At 35.9% G+C, this 22,757-nt stretch overlaps 1 protein-coding gene across 1 annotated transcript in view; it reads left to right on the top strand.

The window, feature by feature from the left end:
* LOC132151445 (receptor-type tyrosine-protein phosphatase F-like) overlaps window positions 1–22,757 on the top strand; it is a 193,884-nt gene that overhangs the window by 92,602 nt on the left and 78,525 nt on the right. The window contains exon 4 of the mRNA XM_059559541.1: window positions 461–602. Within this exon, the coding sequence (XP_059415524.1) occupies window positions 461–602 (142 nt within the window). The remainder of the gene's footprint in view (window positions 1–460; window positions 603–22,757) is intronic.

Raw genomic sequence — 22,757 nt, 5'->3', positions numbered from 1 at the left:
ATAAGAGCGAGTGTGATTGTTTCCAACTGGTTTCATCACTTTTTGGTACTCAAGACATTTTGGCTGGTAATTGCTATTTCTGCCATGATTTTGTTAACAAGGAGCAGCACTGCAAAAAATGACAGGTTTATCATTCTTTACCAACTTCCATGAAACACAAAATGAGATGTTAGCCAGAATTTTTTTGTCCACACAAGAAAAGTGGATGGTGATGTATACTGTGAAGCTCCTAAAGAAAAAAAAATCACCATAAAAGTAGTTTTGTGCACTATATTATACAAGCATATTATATATTATACTACTGTATATAGGGGCCTAATAGTATGTAATACAAGCCATGCAGTAACTTGCAGTGAATGTATTTATTTAATCATTTATTCATTTGTTTTATTTGATTTATTTTATTAGTTTCGGTTAAACTATTCCTTTGACTGGTATATGACTGGACTTTGTTTTTCAGGTAATAGAGTTTGATGACGGCTCAGGCTCTGTGCTGCGGATCCAGCCATTACGGACACATAGAGATGAAGCTATTTACGAATGCACAGCTACCAACAGCGCTGGAGAAATTAACACTAGTGCTAAACTCACTGTATTAGAAGGTAAGAATACACTCTCTCTTTCTAACAGCCTAGTTTTGTTCTAGCACTTTATGAAGATTTCCATCTGCATTTATATCTTCATTCATTGCATGGATTGTTCAGGAATGGTGCAGAAGTGAAATCAAAGAAACACTGGCTGCAGAATGAGCATTTTTGGTTTCTCTCACACTCAGTTTCTTGTTAAGTGTTGTGCTTTGGCTCTCATATAATTACTATTCTGAGAACATGACAAACAGGAATTGAGCTGAAGTTAGATTCAGCAGGCGGTCTGACTAACTAGAGCTCGGGTGGGGCGGGTCATGAAAGAGCCTTTCATGACAGCTTCCTTTTAACTTTGAGTTTCCTCATATAATCACTATTAGCTTTGGCAAATATTTACCGGTTTAATGAAATGACCCTGTTACCTACACTAATGCAGCAGGAAGATCTGATTAAAGTCAAAATAAAATGAAATTTGATGCTGTTTACTTTAGTCTTCAGCACATGTTATTGCAAAAACAACATTCCTTTTCAGGAGATGCTCTGGATGCTGAACTTTAGCCTTCACGTCAAAGTTAAAAAGCGCCCTCAATTCACTGCAAACTCACATTCAGTTCTTATTTTTATAAGAGACACCGGTCTGTTTCCCACATAAATATCCCTAATTTCAGAAGTAAAATGGACATCATAATAGTACATAATTTGTGGGGGGATTTTTCAGTGACATTTTTTCTTGTAGATAACATTTTTATGTCAGTAGTTGACAAAAAGTGACTGCCTTTATAAGTGAGTCAATTGAATCTTTCATTCATCCAATTTGTTCAAAATACAGATTCATTCATGAATGAATCATGTGACTACGTTCATCCTAATATGCATACTTCCCTACTATATAGAAAGCAAAGTATCTACTGTCATTACAGTATGCAATTTCAGACACAGCCTTCTGAGTGAGTCATTTGAATAATTCACTGAACTGATTCATTCAAAACACCCATTCATTCAGAAATTAATCAAATGACATAATGTCTTTATGAGTTAAGCATTGAATCATTCACTCAACCAATTCCTTCAGAACACTGGTATATTCATGAATTAATCTCTTTTTGATTGAGTCACTGAATCATTCACTCAACTGATTCACTGAGGAATGAATAGAGTGACTCTCTTAATAAATTAGTCATTTAATCATTCATTCTGCTTTTTTTTTTTTTAAAATGCTGATACATACATGAATAAATCAAGTGATTTTCTTTTGAGTGAGTCATTGAATTATTTCCTTAACTGATTTGAGTGTGTGTTGCTCAGAGATGCACAGTGGTTAAATTTACTGTGGCTTTACCTGAAAATATTTCAGTGCAAAAATAGACTTCCATTACAGTTTTTTTTTTTTTTTTACAATCGCTATGACACATTTCTTAGTTAGGTCACTTTTTCAATACTGTTCACACAGCAAACACAACATCAGTCTATGTGGGCTAAACTGTGGATCAATTTTAATAGCTTGGACACTAAATGCATCCATTAATGATATCTGTCAGATTACATTAATTATCTTCTCACGTCAACACAAAAACCACCAAAATTTTATGTTTACATACTTTTTTGCAAAAGAATAATACAGAAATTTGCAACATTTCTACAGTAATAACATAGAAAAATATTACGAATGTAAAAAAACTAATTCAAATACTATCAACGCAGTTGCATGTTGAACATTTTACAAGTTTTAGTCTTTCACTTTCATTACCATCTATACAAAAGGGAAAAACATAGGAATAGTTTTGTTCTGTAATGTAAACATGGACCATGAAACATAAGCTGCAGTGAATTATAGACAGAGTATCATTCATGTTTAGTAAAGAAATTTTACCAAAGAAAACATTGTATAATGTTATCTTTTGTTAGTGTTGTTGTGTTATGAAGAGTGTTTTTTTTAGAGCCCGACCGATATGGATTTTTGGGGGCCGATGCCGATATTAACTCGAAAAGAGCCGATTTATAAGCCGATATTTTGATTTTAAAAAATAATCTGGATATTAGACCCATTTCCTATAAACTGCACTTACACAACATTCAATAGCAAAATATCTGCCTGTTCTATGTATGTGGGCTGTATAAACCATTTTCCAGAATGGATTATGTTAAAAAAAAAGCCTTAGATTACAGTCTCAATGACTAAACAATTGCACATCAAAAGTATATATTTTTTAATGATCAAAAAACAGTCTGGTTTTAAACATTTAACACTTTTACTTTCTTCCAGTTGAAGCTGGTTTTAACAGTCTGTGTGTTTACTGTAAATAAATTATAATACTAAAGTTAAAGTATTTGCAGAAGTAGTCCCACACTTTGCTGCTACAGCATTCACCTTTTTCAGCCATCTGTAGGGCAGAAAGAGAGACGGAGAAAGAATAAGCATGTGTATTAATAATATCACCATGTATCATTACTCATGTCATCATTAGAATTATAATAATAATAAACTGGGATCTCCTACATAGGCAAAAATGAGAAATATATATATTTTTTTTATTTGTCAAGCAATAGGTATTACCTACTTATATTTAACAATATTATTTCAACATTTTCCTGTTATGTCTGTAAAGCTGCTTTGAAACAATATGTAAAAAAAAAAAAAAAAAAAAAAAGCGCTTGTTCAGCTCACATTTATTTACATGTCCCCTCTGGTTTAATCATTTCTGACGCACCTACTGTAGTTACTGTAACTACACTATATTTGCTCTCACAGACACATTCACAACAGACCCGTATATCTTCTCCTCTTCTCTTTGTGCAGTCTGAATCAAAACATCGTCTTGCCTACTATTACCGGAAGATTACGGAATCAATTCGAAGTTGAATGGTTAACGTTAGTGTCATGAACACACCACTGTCAATTTTGAGAAGAACCACCTTCAAACAAGTTAATAGCAAGCATTTAAGGGGCCTGCTAAAAAGGAAGCTATTAGCGTTAGAGTAACGTAACCAGCCTGAATTCACCAAATTGTTCTCTGGACCTGAGGGTAGCCTCTTCTTCCTTGCTTCTCTCTTAATTCTCATCAGCAGGACTAGCGCTATCGCTCGCTTCTTACAACGGGACAGATACATGTTTGCTGCTGACCGAAAGGAGGAGGAACAGACTATGAAAGAGCTCCCGCTAAACGTTTTTAAAACTCCGCCTATGCCATAGCGCAGCGCAAATCGCGTTGTATCTGAAGGGCAACGCTGAACCCAGCGGCAAGCGCCGTGCATACCGCGTACTGTGTGAAAGGCCCAATTACGCGCTCATTATGTGGGAAACACACCGCAATAGAATAAGAATAAGTTAAACGCTAACGTTATAGTTTGACCTCCTATTAACGTTCGCGCTCTTCCACTGATAAACATGGTATTAGCTTTGTGGCTAATCTAATATAGCAATGCATTAGCGGCTCTAAGTGATGTTACAGAATATTTAGAAGTAATAATGATAGGACCGTTAGCTAGAACTACCACACAGTTTTTATATACAGGGTATGAACTAAATCTACAATCATTTCACATGACGAACGACAGACTCACCGTCAAAACAGTTGATCGCTTTCTTCTGTAGTGGACTTCTGGCGCTGTTGTTAACTCTGGAGCTGCAGAGCTCCCTCTGGTGGGCACACTGTGCAACACTCATAACATGAGTGAAGCATGAGACTCTGTTTCTCATGTTTCATCGGCCATTATAAATGCCGATGCCGATTTAAATGCAATTAGCTTATATCGGCCGATAATATCACATGACAAGTAGGCTTACTGAAATATTTAGACACAATGTTGTCTGTTTTGCTCAATTTGCCAACTAATATATAAAGACAAAGCAGAACCATTTACTACTCTCCTAAATGAATCAGCCTTTTGAACGAATCAAACGAATGAATAAATGACTCAATGACTTAATCCTTAAGACATTTACCACCACCTACTCACAGTTTTAGTTTATTATTTAGAGTATCATTTCATTAAAGAAATAATTTCATATTTTCATAGTAATATTAATACAATTAAGAAAATAAATTATTAATAATTATTAATAAGTTATAGTTCACCCAAACAAAACCCAAACAATTCTGTCATCATTTACTCACATGGTCCAAAAGAGTAGGCTATATGTAATACATTTTTATTAAACAAAATATGTCTTGCTGAACCTACTTTTTGTAATCTCTGTTTGATGCTTTGCACAACAATGACTTTAAATTATCTATTGGTAGAAATTTCTCCAAATATGATGTGTGATTAATTAGATTAATTAATCACCACATCAATTAGATTAAAAATTGTAATGGCTTACCAGTCCTAGTTTAAATATAACTTGTTGTGATAACCTGTGATCATGTGCCTATGGCCGAATATATGCAGATATTAAGAACCAGCTGTCTTGATTATGTGATATTGCTCAAATAAATTTTACCAAAACACACCGCGAAATGATTCCTGCCTTCCTCTCACTGGTGTTTTCTGTTCGTTCGCTGGGATCTTGGTACATGCTTACTGTAGGAAACTGTAAGAAGTTCAGCCAGATCAGGCATTTTTTTCTAAGTGGTTTGTTATTCTGCTGATGGTTATGAAGCTTATCAGCTCTCCATCTCACAGGACTGTGAGGGGAAGAAACACACACACATACAAACACAAACACACACTCTAGCACAGGATTGGAACATGTGCAGAGTTCTGATAGCTGCCTCTGTTTTAAGCAAGCCTTTCGGTAAGAGTTGTGTGCGTATATGCGCTTGTGTTTCGAGATTCGAGTTCATTTCAGGCCAAATTTGAGCAGATTACCTGCGCCTGCAGCTCTGATGGAGTGATCTTTCCATGCCTGGCCCTGTGACCCTGCGGTAGATTACAGCACACACATACACACAGATAGCGGTGATATGTGTTATTATGTGAGCTTGCAGCTGGATTCGTGTTCATACATGAGGAATATGGAGGTGCTGATACTGCATGGTGATAAATCTCAGTCCAAATGCTGTTCTTAGACAAAGAGCCGATGCGGCTGCTTGCTTTAGTGCACTGTTACAGCTCACTGAAATTCAACATCCCCTTATAAAGGCAGTTCTAGTCATAGCACGGCACCATGGGGCACAACTCAGGGTGTCTATTGTAAAATATCTATGTGGTAATCTGGGGAATTGAATAATTCAGTTAGAGGAAGGAAATGTGTGGGTTTATACAATGCCAAGTGTGTTGAAATTGGGCAACGCTCTCTCATGCTTTCGGTCCAGTTTTCGGTTGAAAACCACGGATCAGCAGGTGGGCTGAACCTGTGCAGGTTTGTAGGTTAGGTTTTATTCCTGTGGTCTCATTATTTTGGGAGCATCATTTCTCACCTGTCCTTTTGTTGCAAAGTGTTTATCTCAAATTTGAGAAGCATGTATTGACAGTTGCATGCTGGAACACATAATCAAGCGTGAAGATAAAGCACAACACGAAAAAAAGAATAAATCACTAATTATCTTGCTTCTGTTGAATGTTCATTCATTTGAGTGTTATTGTATAATCAAGTCTTCTCTTCTTTGAGCCCATTCTCCTTCTCTTCTATTTTCATCTTGTTTCTTTTCTGAGCATGTTCTGTTATTAAATATATTTTTTTTTTATCTTGTCTCGTTTCATCTCATCTCATCTCTGCTTATTTGTCCTCTTCTGTTCTCATTCTGTTTATCTTCTCTGTTTGTGGATCATCTCATATTTATTTATTTGTTTGTTATCTTTCACATCTTTCCTCATTTTTGTCTTATTTCATTTCTCTGACTGTAAGGCTTGAGTGCACATGGTGACTCAATATGAATTTGCAATATTTTTTTTTTTGTTTTACAGTCCTGTTCTTGCTGGTATAACAAATGATTTCACCTGAAAGCCAAAGAGTGTCTCCCCCAAAGGGATTTTACTGAAATGATCAGCATGATAAATCTGAGCCCAAAAAGAGCAAGGCCTTTTCGAGATCTCCGGAAAATGCACTGCATGCTCCACCATGGAAAGGAAAAACTCCTCTTGGTATCTTTTCCTAAAATGACAGGAAGTGTCAGCTAGAGCGCTGCAACTTATAAGTGACATAAATGTAAAACTTGTACACAGATGTCTCCCCGGACAGAAAGCCAATATATAGCATCACTTTCCCTGCATGCAAATAGATGAAGTGATTCAGACAGGTTATTCTATTCCATAGACATTTGCAAATGTATTTCCCCCACTAAAGTCATTCCTTATCAGCAAACATGCTCCTCAGACAGACTCCATCTGTTTACTTGTCCCCGCCGCTCGCCTGCTTACATCTTGAAGCTGTTAGAAAGCCCTTTCCGAAGATCAGCTAATGCGTTTAAGAGGGCAGTGGGCAGAAATTACAACATGCCATTTCCATTTTGCAGTTTCACACACACAGAGTTGCTGATCCATGACATAGGTTTAGTTTCCAGGGGTTGGCAGTGGCCCAGTCCCCCACTGAGCTGAGTTAGACTTTAGTAAAATATCAATTACTCAGCTCTCCATCAGTGGTGAACTGCAGCATGGTAAAAACACACCTCCTTCCTCAGCATCACACTGGGCTACCTGCCATATCCACCTGCAGGAGACTGTGTGTGTGTGTGTGTGTGTGTGTGTGTGTGTGTGTGTGTGTGTGTGTGTGTGTGTGTGTGTGTGTGTGTGTGTGTGTGTGTGTGTGTGTGTGTGTGTGTGTGTGTGTATGTGTGTGTGTGTGTGTGTGTGTATGTGTGTGTGTGCGTGTGTGTGCGTGCGTGCGTGAGTCAGCTTTTGTGATGGTGGTTTGGTAAAAGCTTCCATTTTGCACAAGCTGTGCACAATAGATTTATTTTACAATATCTATCTCAATATCAATATAATAGATATGATAGTTTTACGTATAGGCTACCATAATACATTGCCATTGTATTCATAGTGCATTTTTAAAAAGCCATAAAAAAGAAAAGAAAAGAAAGAGAAACCTTACCATGGTACAGACATGTAACACAAGCTGATATGGCTCATTAATTCAGTTGTTTCTTTGTTTGTTTTCTTTGAAGTTCAGAATGTCAAGCTAACCTTCACCGCGTTCTCATTAAACTGCTACACTGAATCTGTGTCTTCCTCGCCGCTGTAATCTCTCTGTGTTAGTGTAGATGTTGTTTGATCCAGATGAGAGGCACAGAAATGTAGAAAGCTTGAAATCTTTTCCTCTAAGCATTTCGATTCTCTTCTCCACCTTAAATTGATCTAAGACCAGCTTTTGAATAATTGACACTGGAGGAAATACAACAGAGTAACACTTCTCATTTCACTTGATGTTGGGACTAAATATACAGAGGAGTGTGTGCCGGAGCTCAGAGATAGCATCACTTTTACTCTGTTTCTGCACAAATTATGTATCTTTGAAATGAAAAGGTTTGCACATTAGAATTTTCTTTGGCTTAAGAGCTATGTATGCCCTTTCAATCAGTCTTCTTCAGAAACATCACGTCTAAAGCTTCATCAAAGCATGAACTTTCTGACGGAGTATTTGCAATAAAGTGAGAGTTCACTCATTTACTCACCATCAAGTCTGAATTACTTTCTTTCTTCAAATAAACACAAAAGATATTTTGAAGAATGTTTCAGCTGCTTTTGTCACTGAGGTTCAAAACTAAATTTAACATTGACTTTCATTGTATGAAAGAAAAATCTTTTTCCACCAAAAAAATATTTTCTCTTGTGTTCCAAACAGTACTATTTTAATATCACGGATATACTATTGTAGTTTTTGTTGATATTTAAATTTGATAATTTTTTTTTCTTCAATTAGATCAATTTTCAAGTTTTAGTAGTTTTGTTGTGTTTCTTTAAAAAATATGTCTATATACTTATTAAGTGTTAGCTTTTAGCTTATTTAGTTCTAGTGTTTTAGTACTTCAAATTAAACTGAATTAATTTGCTTGTGAGTTTTATTTAATGGTAATAACGCTGGTTCCACAGAAGAAATAAAGTCATATAGATTTTAAACAATAACAGCATATGTGCAAGAGAAAGAGATGCGGATATCTTCTTTTGGAATATGCATTATACCTGTGTTATATTAAAATTTTTATGGTTAATCATTATGTTGCCTAATGGATTTCCATATGGCAGTGACGATAGGCCCTGAATTTAATTCAAGTTTTATTGTATCATAAATTCTAGTTAAAACCTTATTGCTTGTGAACATGTCATGTTTCCTAAATGGTTACCAATTTAATATGTCTTGATAATCTGGGAGACATGTGACAGACGTTAATGATGGTGAAATGATTCCAAGATATAAGCGTGTGTGTGTGTGTGTGTGTGTGTGTGTGTGTGTGTGTTGGTTTTTTTTATCAGGTTTTAGGATGTTCAAGCACTTAAAACCCTGAAAGGACATTTCATCGTATGTACATTGATCGGTAATTTTAAATGCTCAAGATGTTGAGCGTCAACAGCCATGGTCATAAATGAAAAAGGAACTTCAACTTGGTTTAATTTCCCTTAGGATGTGTGAGGTATGACCTGACATCACGGACCGCGGCTCAGCTGTCTTACGCTCAAAGCGATGGTGTCAGTGAACACTGAAAGAGATCCCTCGAAATCCTCCAGACTACTTTTCACAGTAGCAACTGCTTTCCCACAAACATGTACAATCTCACGTATGTTCAGACCCTCAGGCCAGAGCATTGGAGATAGTACGGTTGAATCTCACGAAAACATGTTCTGGTCATGTTAATTCCAACAAAGGAATTATGGTGTTTCATCCAAATTATTAAATGTGCACAAATGTTTATTTATTTTTAATTATTTATTTCACAGAATTTTGCTTGATGGCTTTGTAATTCCATTTTACTTGATTACTTTATTATTATTTTGACAGTAAACTATTTTGATTTTTGAGCTTAATGTGACCCAGACCTGTCCTCAGCAGGTTTTGTGAGATTCCTGACCCATAATGTGTCATTTTGAACTCCGCTCTGTGTTCTGCTCTGATTATTTTCTCTGTAGATGTAAATGTTTGTGCTGAAGGTGAAAGGCTAGTTCAGGGTTATTTACAAATCCTGTGTGTCTTGCTCTTAGTCTTTGCTATCTTTTATTCGAGGTCGTTCTGCATGGCTGGACGGTATTGTTCGGATCATCCTTTGCTCTTCTGGAACCCTTGTTTCAGTCCTTTGAGCAAATAAGTAGAAAGTAGAAATGGAAGTTCAAAGACACCGAGATATGAAAGGAGTACAAGGCTGAGAGGGTGCACTGGTTAATTTCTTTATTAGCTTAGCAAGACAGCAGTGTGTGAAGTAGCCACAACAGCACTGATAATTTACCCAGCTGGGGTGGAATCGGTCTGGCAGAGAAGCACTTTATTGAGGAGGCAGTTAGCATGTATGTGTTCAATTGTTAAACTGTATGACTCAGATGGAATAGTCTAAAAATGGACCATGTCCTGGCTGCTCAACCAGTAAACTCTCTACCTCATTGCCTGCAGTGAAATATAAAGAAAGGAAAGTCTAATATGATAAATGAACTGCTGTAAAAACACCTGCATTCAGAACAACTTGTTTCCAAGTCATTGTCTCTGTATCTAAAGTAGTAAAAGCTAAGTGCATTGTTACATGCATCATTCACATCACATGCATGTTTGATTATTAAATATTCTGCCTCCATTTTGCACATTTAAATCCCCCAAACTGGCACAGAAAAGTAACTCTTTATTTTAGCATTGAGGATTTTTTTTAATGCGAGAAACCCACATGCCTTTAAAAATGTGTTAATGACTGTAATATGAGATGGCATTTAAACCGTTGTGCATGTAGCGTCTAATTTTCACATGCTCCATCTGTTTCGGAGGCGCCAGTGTGGTGCCATGGTGGAGTCCTGACCTCTGACCTGACCGTCAACCTGTCCATCTGTCCCGTTCAGTAGATTTATGCAGAGAAATCCAAAGCTTGAGCTAAATCCATGTTTATTTCAACAGCAGAAGCTCATCTAAGACTTATTGTCTTATTGACTTATTGACTTACTGTCCGTCCATTATTATAAATGTTAAAATTATTTTCTTTTATGTATAGATGAAGTTGTCAAAAACACACAGTCATTAGACTGAGCGATGTCTAGAATTTTGTCAATGATGGATGTTTAAATTATCAATGACCAAGACTTTTTTTTTTGTGACTCTTTTGTGACTCTTATCTGCTCAACACGACTGCATTTATTTGATCAAAAATATAGTAAAAAACTGTACAATTGGGAAATATTATTACAATGTAAAATAACTGCACTCTGTTTGAATGTATTTTAAAATGTAATATATTTCTGTGATGCGCAGCTGAATTTTCAGCATCATTACTCCAGTCTTCAGTGTTGCATGATGTTCAGAAAGCATTCTAATATGCTGATTTGCTGCTCAAAAGACAATTTTGTAACATGGAGATCCTGTTACTGCAGTGACTGTAAAAACACTTTCCATACATACATTACACTCTATATAGATCTCTGTTCATGAGCACAAAGTGAAGGAAACTCTATAGGAGTCCTTTGAAATTCCACAGGCTTTTTCAGCGACTTGTGTATTAGTGGTGTCCTCTGCTAATTTACAATGTAGAGAGGGTGTTAACCAGAGATGGCCTCGAGCACATGGAGATCATGTACAAGTGTACTCTATAACATAGCGTGTTATGTAAGGAGCAAAAGAGAAACATGCAGCTAAGCATGCTGGGTAGTTAGCGCTGCATGTCGCCTCTAAAGCTCATCATTAGACAGTGTGTTGCCGTCAGCCCTTGAGGCTTTATCTCTCTCTCTCTCTCTCTCTCTCTCTCTCTCTCTCTCTCTCTCATTGCTCGATCTTTTCTGTTCTTCTGCACTCTGTTCAAGAATGCATACCTGCAGACGTGCATCATCTCGCTCTGTTATTAAACTGTTACATAAAAATAACATGGCAAAGTATGATTTTGCAGCTAACGTTCTGCAACAGTTTTTGAAAGCTCAAGGGAAGAAGCAATTTATGTTTTGCACTGCAGACATTAATTTATTTGACGTGATGTGCAGTACAGTGTCCTATACTTGGAATTAGTGCTCTGCATTTAACCCATCCAAGTTCACACACACAGTGTTGAACATGCACACACACCATGAACAGCTATTTTTGCTGTGGTGCTTTGCTCAAGGGTCTCACCTCAGTCGTGGTATTGAGGGCGGAAGAGAGCACTTTATATTCCCTCCCTCCACAATCCCTGTCGGTACCAAGAGTCGAACCCGTGACCTTTAGTTACAAGTCCGACTCTCTAACCATTAGGCTACAACTGCCTTAAGCTGCTTTAAGGGCAATGTGTGTGTCTTTTATGACTATCCTTTCTAAGTATGTGGCATTTGTTTTTCAAGGTGTATTCTAAGTATTGCCCGATCTTTTAGAAGATTTGTGCGGTTATATAGTCTGTTTAATGGGTGTGTGTGGTTTTGTCCTTTCTCAAGGCTTGCTTTAGGAGATCCGATGTGTTTGGAGTTTCGGACACATTTGTATGCTGCAGCTATTAGCCAAGAGAAACTGCAGTTTATCTTACAACAAACAGGCCATGCACACACACAAACACACACACAGCTCCGCAGGGATGCCGGGGCCTGATAAAGAAGTAATTAAAGCTGCTGGATTTCTTATTTCAATAATAACAACTTATTTACCAGAAATAGTTTTTTTTTTTTTTTTTGCATACGTCTGACATTGTTCATTGATGTCCTAATTTGTGTCAAGGAAATTTCGCACCCCAGACAGTCTGAGGAAGTTCTGAAGACGGGATCACTGCTTTCCTTTCAGGTCAGCTAAGCATCCCAATCCCAAACCACTTACATCACATGCACTGTAAAATAATGATTATTACAAAATAAACTTAACTAAAGTACTCCTGCAGTCACTAATTGTATCCCTTGAAACTTGTCTTTGATATCTAAATTACATATTTACATATATACGTGGAAATAATTTCGACGTGCCTTAAAATGTCTTGAATATAACACTTACCTCTTTTAGTGTACGTGGAGTCGTTAATATTTAAAGTAGACCCCGCCCCCACTCAGTCACACCAGCCACACCAACTAGCATCTACACACTGGCAAATGGCAATACTGGATTCATTCATATTTGAGCCATATTTGATTAAACCAGAAACTGATCCTATAGAAAAAGAAGAAGAGTGAATTATATAGGCTCATCTACAAGTACGGAGTGGGAAAACATTTTGTATATCGCTCTCTACAACGTAACAGTAATTGATATCATTAGCCTTCGACTTGACTACATTATCAAACAGCTAATAATGTGTTGCTAATGTTACACAAACCACATTCCCATTCACCATTTCAGACAGCTCTTCAAAACATCAACATCCTTAGGTAGAAACCCTGCGAGTTGGTTAAATGTTTGTGACGGTAGAAAACGGTCTGTTTCAAACTGCCTTTTTGAGTCTGTCTTTGGTAAACTGCAGTCTTAAGGTGGTGACTGATGCGTTCGCACATGGTTTGTCTCTAAGCATATATATATATATATATATATATATATTTAAAAAAAAATGTTAAAACATTATTTTTTTACTACTTAAATTAACGTGCATTTCACTTTGACTAAACATACAATTTTAAGGCATAACATTTTTTACAGAGTGGGTAAAACATGAATATGTAATTAAGACCCTCCTCCAGCTGATGAGGGTAATTTTGCGCATTTTTCAGCCATTGTGGCAGCTGACTTTTTAAGACATCTCAGATTGACATTTGACAAGAAATGCTGCAAAGACATGCGCTCGAAGAAACACATTTGATTATTTGTTGATGATCAGATGAAACAAAGCTGTCAGTGTGCCAGATGTCTGATTGGCTGTTTGTTCAGATGTATGCTATTCTTATAACACACAGTTCAAACGCAATGCTCTGTAGGTTCACTTAGTTGACATTGTCCAATTCTAAATATAATGACAATATTAAAGCTTTAGGGTCTACCTTTATTGGTTATCAAAAAGACCCTTATTAGTGGATCAAATCTTCATCCTCATCTGTTGCAATCTGTCTCAAAGTCCATCAGCCAGATGTAATGTTGAGTAGTAGTCAAATCTGTCTCTTATGAGAAGGGTTACTTTTTATTTTATAAAATATATATATATAATACTGAGAGTATCACAGTATTGGAGTTTGTGACATGTTTTTTTTAGCAAAACGAACAGTTTTAGTTATTCACTCTAATCATCATTTATTTCTCTCAATTGTCTCTCAATTAATATGAGATCATAAAAGATAGAATGCGTAATGATTATACAATAATAATAGAAATTGTTTTTTGAGGGGTTTACATGAAGTACTGCAGTACTCTGCTGACTGACACATTACACATTTGTGACTCGAGCGACTTTTTTTTCAGAGTCCCTTTTTTAGTCATGATCACTATTAAGTACGTGGGAAATTATTATTTAACATAGCATGAACAGTCGCGACAAAAAAAAATGTACAAGAGCTGTCACTGGAATGATAAAAAAAGATAATAATATAATAATAATAATAATAAATAAATAAAGTATTAATATGCACCTTTTAGTGGTAAGTAAGGTACAGAGGTGTCCCCTTTGGAAATGATGCCGCCCCTATGAAAGCTTTTTTACCCTTTTAAGTGTACAGTATATGGCCATCATGAATATTTCATATATAATTTTATGAATTATTTAATTTTAAATGTAATTGTTAATTGATATTCCTTGCAAGAAAAAGAGGATGATGATCTTCAGAAGGATTGATGATTAACATTTTCTGAAGGTTAAGCACCTCCTATCATTGACCATTTATTTAAAAAACAGCTTCAAAACCTTTTGTAACTTAAATGCCTAATGATGAACACACAGTGTAATAAAATCATGTGGATATAGACAGACAAACGCTGTCTCTGTTACTGCAGTGCTGAGACTCAGATTCCCAGAGTCACAAACAGCACCAACCAGCAGCTTCAGATGGAGTCTGCTGACTTCTGCAAAGCTCCTGGGAAGATGCTTCAAAGAGCCAGCTTCAAACAGCAGCTATTAAAGGCTTATTAGTTACTGAGATACCATATGTGTGTGTGAGTGTGTGTGCATGTGTGAGACAGATAGTTGAGGGGAAGGAATTAACAATGCAAATAAATTCTGCTAACTAATTATCCTTGATGAAATGGAAACAAGGTCACTGCGGCGATGGTGGCAGGATTGACAGAAGCAATTTTGGGGGGCAAGGAGAGCAGGACGAGGCCACGCCCTCTGACATCACTCTCTCCAGACACCCTCATCCCTGACACTGACAGGAGACAGGCTGCTTCTGCTCGACTTAATGTGGAACATGTTTCCTTCAGGTCCTGCTGAGGGGATTGACATGCTTATCTTTAATAGCGGCAAACAACTGGAATATCATCTCTACATGAATAAATGCACAGCACTGATAATTCACAGACAAATGATCTATTTTAACATTTTTATGCTAAATAAAATGAATCACTGATTAAAATCATCACTTAAATTGGTTCCTGCACAAAGGTTTGTCACCAGGTTATATACACTAAAATAATTACATTAAAACAATTTCCACACAGAAATTGCTAGTAAATTAGCAATTGAGTTTAAGTTTATTAAGTTGTAATTGTGTGTGTGTGTGTGTGTGTGTGTGTGTGTGTGTGTGTGTGTGTGTGTGTGTGTGTGTGTGTGTGTGTGCATGCGTGTGTGTGTGTGTACTTTATTTGGTTTTAAGTGATTATGTAACTAAACTACAAAACAAATATGAGAAATGTTACCTTGGCAAGTGGGTAATTTTATTATTATTATTATTATTTTATTATTCTCTGAATATTTCACCGAATATTTGGTATAATTACAGTCGATTTCAAATGCAAACTCACAGATTGGAAGAAAATATTCAGAAATATTCCGATGTAGTAAATACAGACAGGTGTGAGACCTCGCTCCATTTAATATATCCCCGCTCTGTCCTTCTCCTGAATCCCTACTTACCACAATCACCTCTGTATCTTCTCCTCTCCTCCTCTCATCCCCATGCAATCTGTTTTTTTATCTGCCAGGAGGAAGATTTTATTAAAAGCATTCAATTTCCCCAAGGGGGATCATGCCTGCTCCTTGATTAAAGGGGAGATGAGAGGCTGCGTGAGGAAATGTCAGCCGAACGAGGGGCTGAGAGAGGTGTATTCTGTTAGTTTTGGTGGGTCTTTTCCTCCCAGCTGGAGAGGAGTTCATGTTATGTTAATTAAAACAGCAGTAGCTGGAGGATGTGATCTTGTCCCGGGTCCGCTCTGGTGGGAATCGGTCCTTGATGAGGCGTGCATGTCCTACCCAAAAAACTCTGCTTAGGGACGATAGCAGTATTATTTAACAAGGGGCAGGAGGCTTCTCCTCCCTGAAGATATGAAATCTCCACCATTTAATATTGTTCGTGTTTGGTGTCTAACTGTTAAACTCTATCAGCGCTTTTAGCATCACTTGGATAATGTGATAAATGTGCTTGGCAAGTTAATATAAGTCATGGAAGGCTGTGCATTACAATGTTATTTTAGTTTCATTGAGATACTATTATGCTGATATACTATTTTTTACTGTTACTGACATTTTTTCATGATATGATACTATTACGATACTCTTCTTTAATTGATGCTATTGTAGTTTTGTTACAATGTAATATTAAGTACTAAATATCCATTTGATTAGCTGTAGCCAATATTTACTGAGGTTTGGCTCCTGGGGCTTGTTCATTTTGGTGCATGTGAATAAGTCAAGACTGTAGGATTAGCATGTGTATTTTGGCTTATGTGCACCAGCACTGTTGCATGTCTAAAGCACTCGCACGCAGCCACGACCTGTGAAAACGATCTCCAGGACCACCTGTCATTCCAGACCGAGAGAACGTGTGCATGTGTGATTGTGAGAAGAGACAGCACTGTGGGAGAGGAACTCGTTGTTGTTGTTCAGACTTACAGCTGACTCTTCTAAACACAAATATATCAGTTTAAATTAGCCCTGGGGAACAGTTTATTGCTCAGGGATCGCTCGTTCATTGCTCAAGAGATTAATGGAGGCTTCATATGTGTTTAATATAAATACCAAGGCAAGTCAAGTCACTGTTATTTCTGTAGTGCTTTATACAGTACAGATTGTGTCAAAGCAGCTTCACAAGGATAAACATGAAAATAACACAATCAGTTATGGAAACTCAGCTATGGGGACACATTCAGATGCTGCTGTAAAGCAGCTCTAAGAGACAATAGTGTCATTATTAACTCAAATCAGTTGATTTCATCAAAGAAATGCAAATCGATAGTTGTGATATGGTATGGTATAGATCTATCAAATGTTTGTGGATTGCAGTTCAAGTCATTTTATCTTGGAAAGGGTTTCATTAAAATTGTTTGAATGTGAGCAATGTCTTTAATGAGAATGGTTTGAGCAAACTGTCGAAAATGTTTATACTTAGTTTATAACCAATAATAGTTTATAACCTCCTCACCGCTCCATTCCATGCTGTAAAGTATCTGTGACATTTGCTGTAAAAATAAATAAATCAACACGATTTTACCATAAAAAAAAATAGTAGCAACAGTTTAGACCACAATTTACAGTGAACAAATAAACAAACATATATGTATATCATTAACTGAAATAATGTTCATGTACCAAATCACTAAAAATTTAGAAAGTTTTTGTTTTTTGACATTATGAAATACTGATAACTACCTTTATAAACACAGGTAGTAAAAAGAAAGTTTATCACAAGTCGCTTTTTCCAGCTTGACATTGTACACACAAATACAAAACCCACGACATGAAAAAAAAGGCAAAGACCATTCATTAAACAACATAAGAGATTGCATAAACCCCTAATGCATATAGCTGATAAAAAAACATCACTATTTGAATTAAATATCATCAAATATAAGCTGAATTTTACATTGTTTTATGTCAATTTAATATCTTTAAAATATTGTTTTATAAATAATACATTTTGAACAGTTAATGGTATTTTACTGTACAATTACAATAGATACTATACAATTAATAGATCTGAGTATAGAAAGGGAAAATACTATTAACCAACCGAAAACAATCATTTTTACTGTCTTGTACCATTAAAATTACAAAAAAAATGTAGGTGCATAGTTAGATTCTGTGAATCATTTATGCCAGGAATTCTCAACCTAGAAACATTAGACAATATCCTCAGGGCCTTAAGTCACATTGTCTCGCGTCTTTTAAATTCAGCAGAGCCCCGCAGTGTGAGACAGTCTTCCCCTGAGCAAATCCTTCCCTCTGTCTGTCTGTGTTTCAGGTGAATGTGACTCTTTTTTCATTCGCCTCCAGAAATGTCTGAGAATCCAGCAGGTACACTGAGCCAAAGAGCTCGTCACAGTAACACTCGGAGAACAAAAAGCCCCAGTGTGGAGCCGTCTCGTCCCTGCTCACACACTCCAGAGCTGAGGGTGCAGGTCATTGTGACACATGTCCGACTAAATGGGCTACTTCATTAAGCTTCAGTCAGCACACCTGACCTGCACTGCAAAGGCATTCTGGGTATTGCGACAGATTTCTGTCTGCATTTTATACAGTCTAAATCTGAGAGGTTTGACACTAAAGGTGCTGCTGTAGAAATGTGTTAGTGATTCTACTACATACTACTGAAACAAAAGACTGGGTTTGATAGGATTTTTTATTAATGTTTCTGAGTAAAGTCTCAAATGCTCACCCATGCTGCATTTATTTGATTGAAAATACTGCAAAAAAATTTTATATAGTATATTATTACAATTAGAATAACTGTTTTATATTTAAATATAGTTGAAAATGTAATTTATTTCTGTGATGTGCAGCTGTATTTTCAGCATCATTCCTCCAGTCTTCAGTGAAAATATGCTGATTTGCTGCTCAAGAAACATTTATGATTATTATCAATCTTGAAAACATAATTTTGTGGAAACAGTGATACATCAAGATTTTTTGATGAATGTTAAAGTTTAAAAGCACAGCATTTATTAGAAATAGAGAACATTATAAACTGTCACTTTTGATTAATTAAATGCATCCTTGCCTAATTAAAAAAAAATAGAATATATCTTATTGTTGTTAATGTTAAACAGTTGTGCTGCTTCGTATTTTTGAGGGAACATTTTGTGCTACTTTTTTAAGGATTCTTTGATGAATAGAAAGTTTAAAAGAACAGCATTTCTTTGAAATATAATTTTTTGGTAACATTATAAACATATTTACTGTTTTGTTTAACAAGTCCTTGCTGAATAAAGGTATTAATTTCTTTACAAATATATATTCAAGTTTTGGTAGAAATATTACAAATAAAATAAAATATATTTGAGAATTTAAAATTCATTTAATATTTTTTTTTATCTTTAAAATATATATTATCAATTTACATGATTATCATAAAATTGTAGGGATAGTTTTGACTTCATAGCAAAAACAACTGTATCGTGATTAAAAATCCATGCTATTATTTCATCACGCCACCCATTTCTAATAGAGACTGTAAAATATGATAGAGATTATGCAATCTGTCTAAACATCATGGTGGCTGGATCCTTAGTTGTCAGTTTAGCTCTTAAGAAAGAGACTCACATGCAGTGCAGTCATGTGTTTGCACTTGGCAATGACGATATGCTCCAACACACTGCTCATCGTCTGTTTTACAGAGCGTAATATGCTCAGTCTGGCTGTTTTTGATAATCTCCCCGAGGTGATGAAGTTATCAGGTAAGACAGGGATGGAAACAGACAGGGAGAATGTTGTCTTTCATGTGATTTCCTCCAGCAGTTGAAGACAGGTCGCCCCGTTCCTCTGATGTGTTTTCATGGGAGTTGCCTTGGCAATAAGCTTCCACGAGCGGGACGACGGTTTGCGAGCGAGACGGTGAGGCGTGTCGGGACGGCGTTGTCTCTGCTGCTAATTCTCTGTGACTGACAGCCTGTCAGTTCTGTGTGATTCCAGCGTTCAGGGATTACAGGGTGGAGGGAGTAATCCGCAATTTCACAAATTCACCAGCGAATAATCGCAGCAGCATTTAGGTCACGTAATACGGCGTAATATTTCCCCCTGACTAATTTGTCCGAGGTGAGACAGTCTGAATTCTGTTTCAGGCTCCTTGCACGCTTTAATTAAATATCTGAGTGTTAAATTGCTGTGGGAATATCTGCGGTATCACACGTGCTGGCGTCATCTGGTCAAAATGCGGTGGCATTGTTAGCATGGCTATTTGTGTCACCCTGTTATTGGAGAATAATAAGGGTGATCTGAGTTTAAAGGGCTTTCCTTTATAATTATTCTTTTCTAGTGCACAAACGGAGGTATGATAAGTTTCTTCAACCGTTAGATTCAACAAAGAGCTTAAAACAAGTGTTGGGGTTGGATACGAAAAATCTCCTGAGAGCTGGACGTTTAGCAACCTCTCCGTATGGAGTATATACAAAAAAAAAAAACTCAAACTGACGTGTGAAACCTAGAAACAAAGGCCAGACTTCTGTTCAGTTCTTCAGTGCGTTTAGTTTTTAGAGCACTTTGGAAGATGTTGTTGGAACAGTCTGCACATTTGCATTGCTGCGGGGCATGAAACTTCTTTATTTTCAGTCTTGCTCGCTAAGTCAGGCAGGAAATAAGAAAAAAACACAGAGTGACACTGAAGGAGGGACCTGAGCCTTATCTTGGCGACCAGGATATCAGAGACTTGGGGTGTTGAATTGGGGCATTAAACATCCAATCACAACACCCTAGCAACCTCATAACACTGAACTAAACAACACAGAGGATGCCTGAGTGAGGACCTGGCAACCACCCAGAATGCTCTGGCATTCTAACATTAGGTTTTGTACAGAAAAACACCACTCACATTTTCATTAAAAAATTCTCTAATGTTCTCGTTTAAGTCAGAAACAAGACATTTTTATTATCTAGTCAAATCAGTCATGCTTTCCAATGAAATAAATAGTGTTAATGAAGTTCTAAAGAAACCTTTTTTTATTGTTGTTTTTTATAAGTTTGTTAATGTTGCTTAAAATAGTTCTTTGTTATATTTATGATCATTTGTTTTAAAAAGAAAAAAGATTTTGATCAGAAATGTTTGCACTTACATTGATATCTCTGATTTTTGGTTCCCAGTGTTAATTTTGGTATTTACGTATATACTATAATAGTATTTATTTTAAATGAGCTTTTATCTGTTACATTTTAATTTTTTTTATTTGAAATTAATCATTTTGTTAAATGCTTTTGCCATTTTTATATTTTATTTAATGTTTGCTTTTTAAATTGTTTTATTAATTGCCAAGGTAATATTTATTTATTATGTTTGATTGTTTAAAAGTTTTTTTTATCAATGTTTCAATTAATGAAAAAAATAATAATACTTTTAATAAACAATATAAGCACTGTTACAGACTTCGGCATTAAAAGCAGAAGACTATTCATCTCATTTGTGATTTCACTACACCAGCCTGATACAATAGTACATCGTAGTATCTGTCTCAAACCCTCCTTCCCCTTTAGCAGTGACCTGGAATGGATGATTCCTTCAGAATGTGGAGATGTATGTTGCTGCAGCCGGTGTTGGTTTATTCCCACTGGGGTCTATTACCAGACCTGCGTGTCACACAAAGGCCTGTGGTGCATAATTGCGACCCTGCCGTGACCCTAGTCCTTGTACCTAGTCCGTCTTACAATGCACCTTTCCACTGAAAACAAACACAGCAACAAAAGGCAGCACCTCCAGCAGGACGAGGTGTTCCTCTGGTGCACGTTCTCACACATCAAGAGACAGACATGGGGCCCTCCAGGGAGTCTCCCTCGCCTCATTTGGGCACATTCTCTCATTGCAGGGCTCATGCTAAGCTCTTTATGAAGGCTTTCCCAAATTCTCCTTCTATTGTCTCTCAGAGAAACTCACCAGCTGTAGTGTAGCATAAAAGAACCTTCCTATGAGAAAACGAAACTTTAATGCTTCAGTGACGCCGTAATTTAACCGCTGAGGAGTCCGGTTTCATCATTGTGTTTGCAGTGGAAAAACCATAAGCAGTGTTTAACTGTTTCAGTGCCAAAGTGGAATGTAAGATATTGGGCTGCATGTTATGTAGGTACTGTATGTATGTATTTATTGATTGATTGATTGATTGATTATTGAAATTTGAACCACTACTTATTATTTATTTTGAAACATGATTGGGGTATGATCTGAAAAAAAAAAAAATCATCCTTAAACCATTAGATATCTTAAACGTTTTAGAGCATAATTATTGTAGTTGTAATAATTATAAGTAATAAGTTGTTTTAATGTAATATAATACAAATGTATTTAGATGTTTAAAACTAGAAACTTTTTATAATTAAGCCAAAGAAGGATAATATATATATATATATATATATATATACAGTACAGAGCAAAAGTTTGGAAACATTACTATTTTTAATGTTTTTGAAAGAAGTTTCTTCTGGTCATCAAGCCTGCATTTATTTGATCAAAAATACAGAAAAAACAGTAATATTGTGAAATATTATTACAATTTAAAATAATAGTTTTCTTTTTGAATATACTTTTAAAAAATAATTTATTCCTGTGATACAAAGCTGAATTTTCAGCATCATTCCTCCAGCCTTCAGTGTCACATGTAACATCCAGTCTATCACATGATCATTTAGAAATCATTCTAATATTCTGATTTATTATGAGTGTTGGAAACAGTTCTGCTGTCTAATATATTTGATCAATAAAAGGTTAAAAAGAACTGCATTTATTCAAAATAAAAAAAAAATTCTAATAATATATATTCTAATAATATATTTTCTTTACTATCACTTTTTATCAATTTAACACATCCTTGCTGAATAAAAGTATTGATTTTATTTAAAAAAAGAAAGAAAAAAAATTACTGACCCCAAATTACTGACCAGTAGTGTATATTGTTATTACAAAATATTTATATTTTAAAAACATAGCTTCTTTTTTTTATTTTTTTTTATTCATCAAAGTATCCTAAAAAAGTATCACATGTTCTGAAAAAATATTAAGCAGCAGAACTGTTTCCAACTTTGTTAATGAATCATCATATTAGAATAATTTCTAAAGGATCATGTGATAATGATCCTAAAAATTCAGCTTTGCATCACAGAAATAAATGATAATTTA

The sequence above is a fragment of the Carassius carassius genome, chromosome 10 (assembly GCF_963082965.1).
Source record: "Carassius carassius chromosome 10, fCarCar2.1, whole genome shotgun sequence".
Taxonomy (NCBI): Eukaryota; Metazoa; Chordata; class Actinopteri; order Cypriniformes; family Cyprinidae; genus Carassius; species Carassius carassius.
Note: the sequence above shows the minus strand (reverse complement) of the source record. Positions and strands in the feature narration are given on the sequence as shown.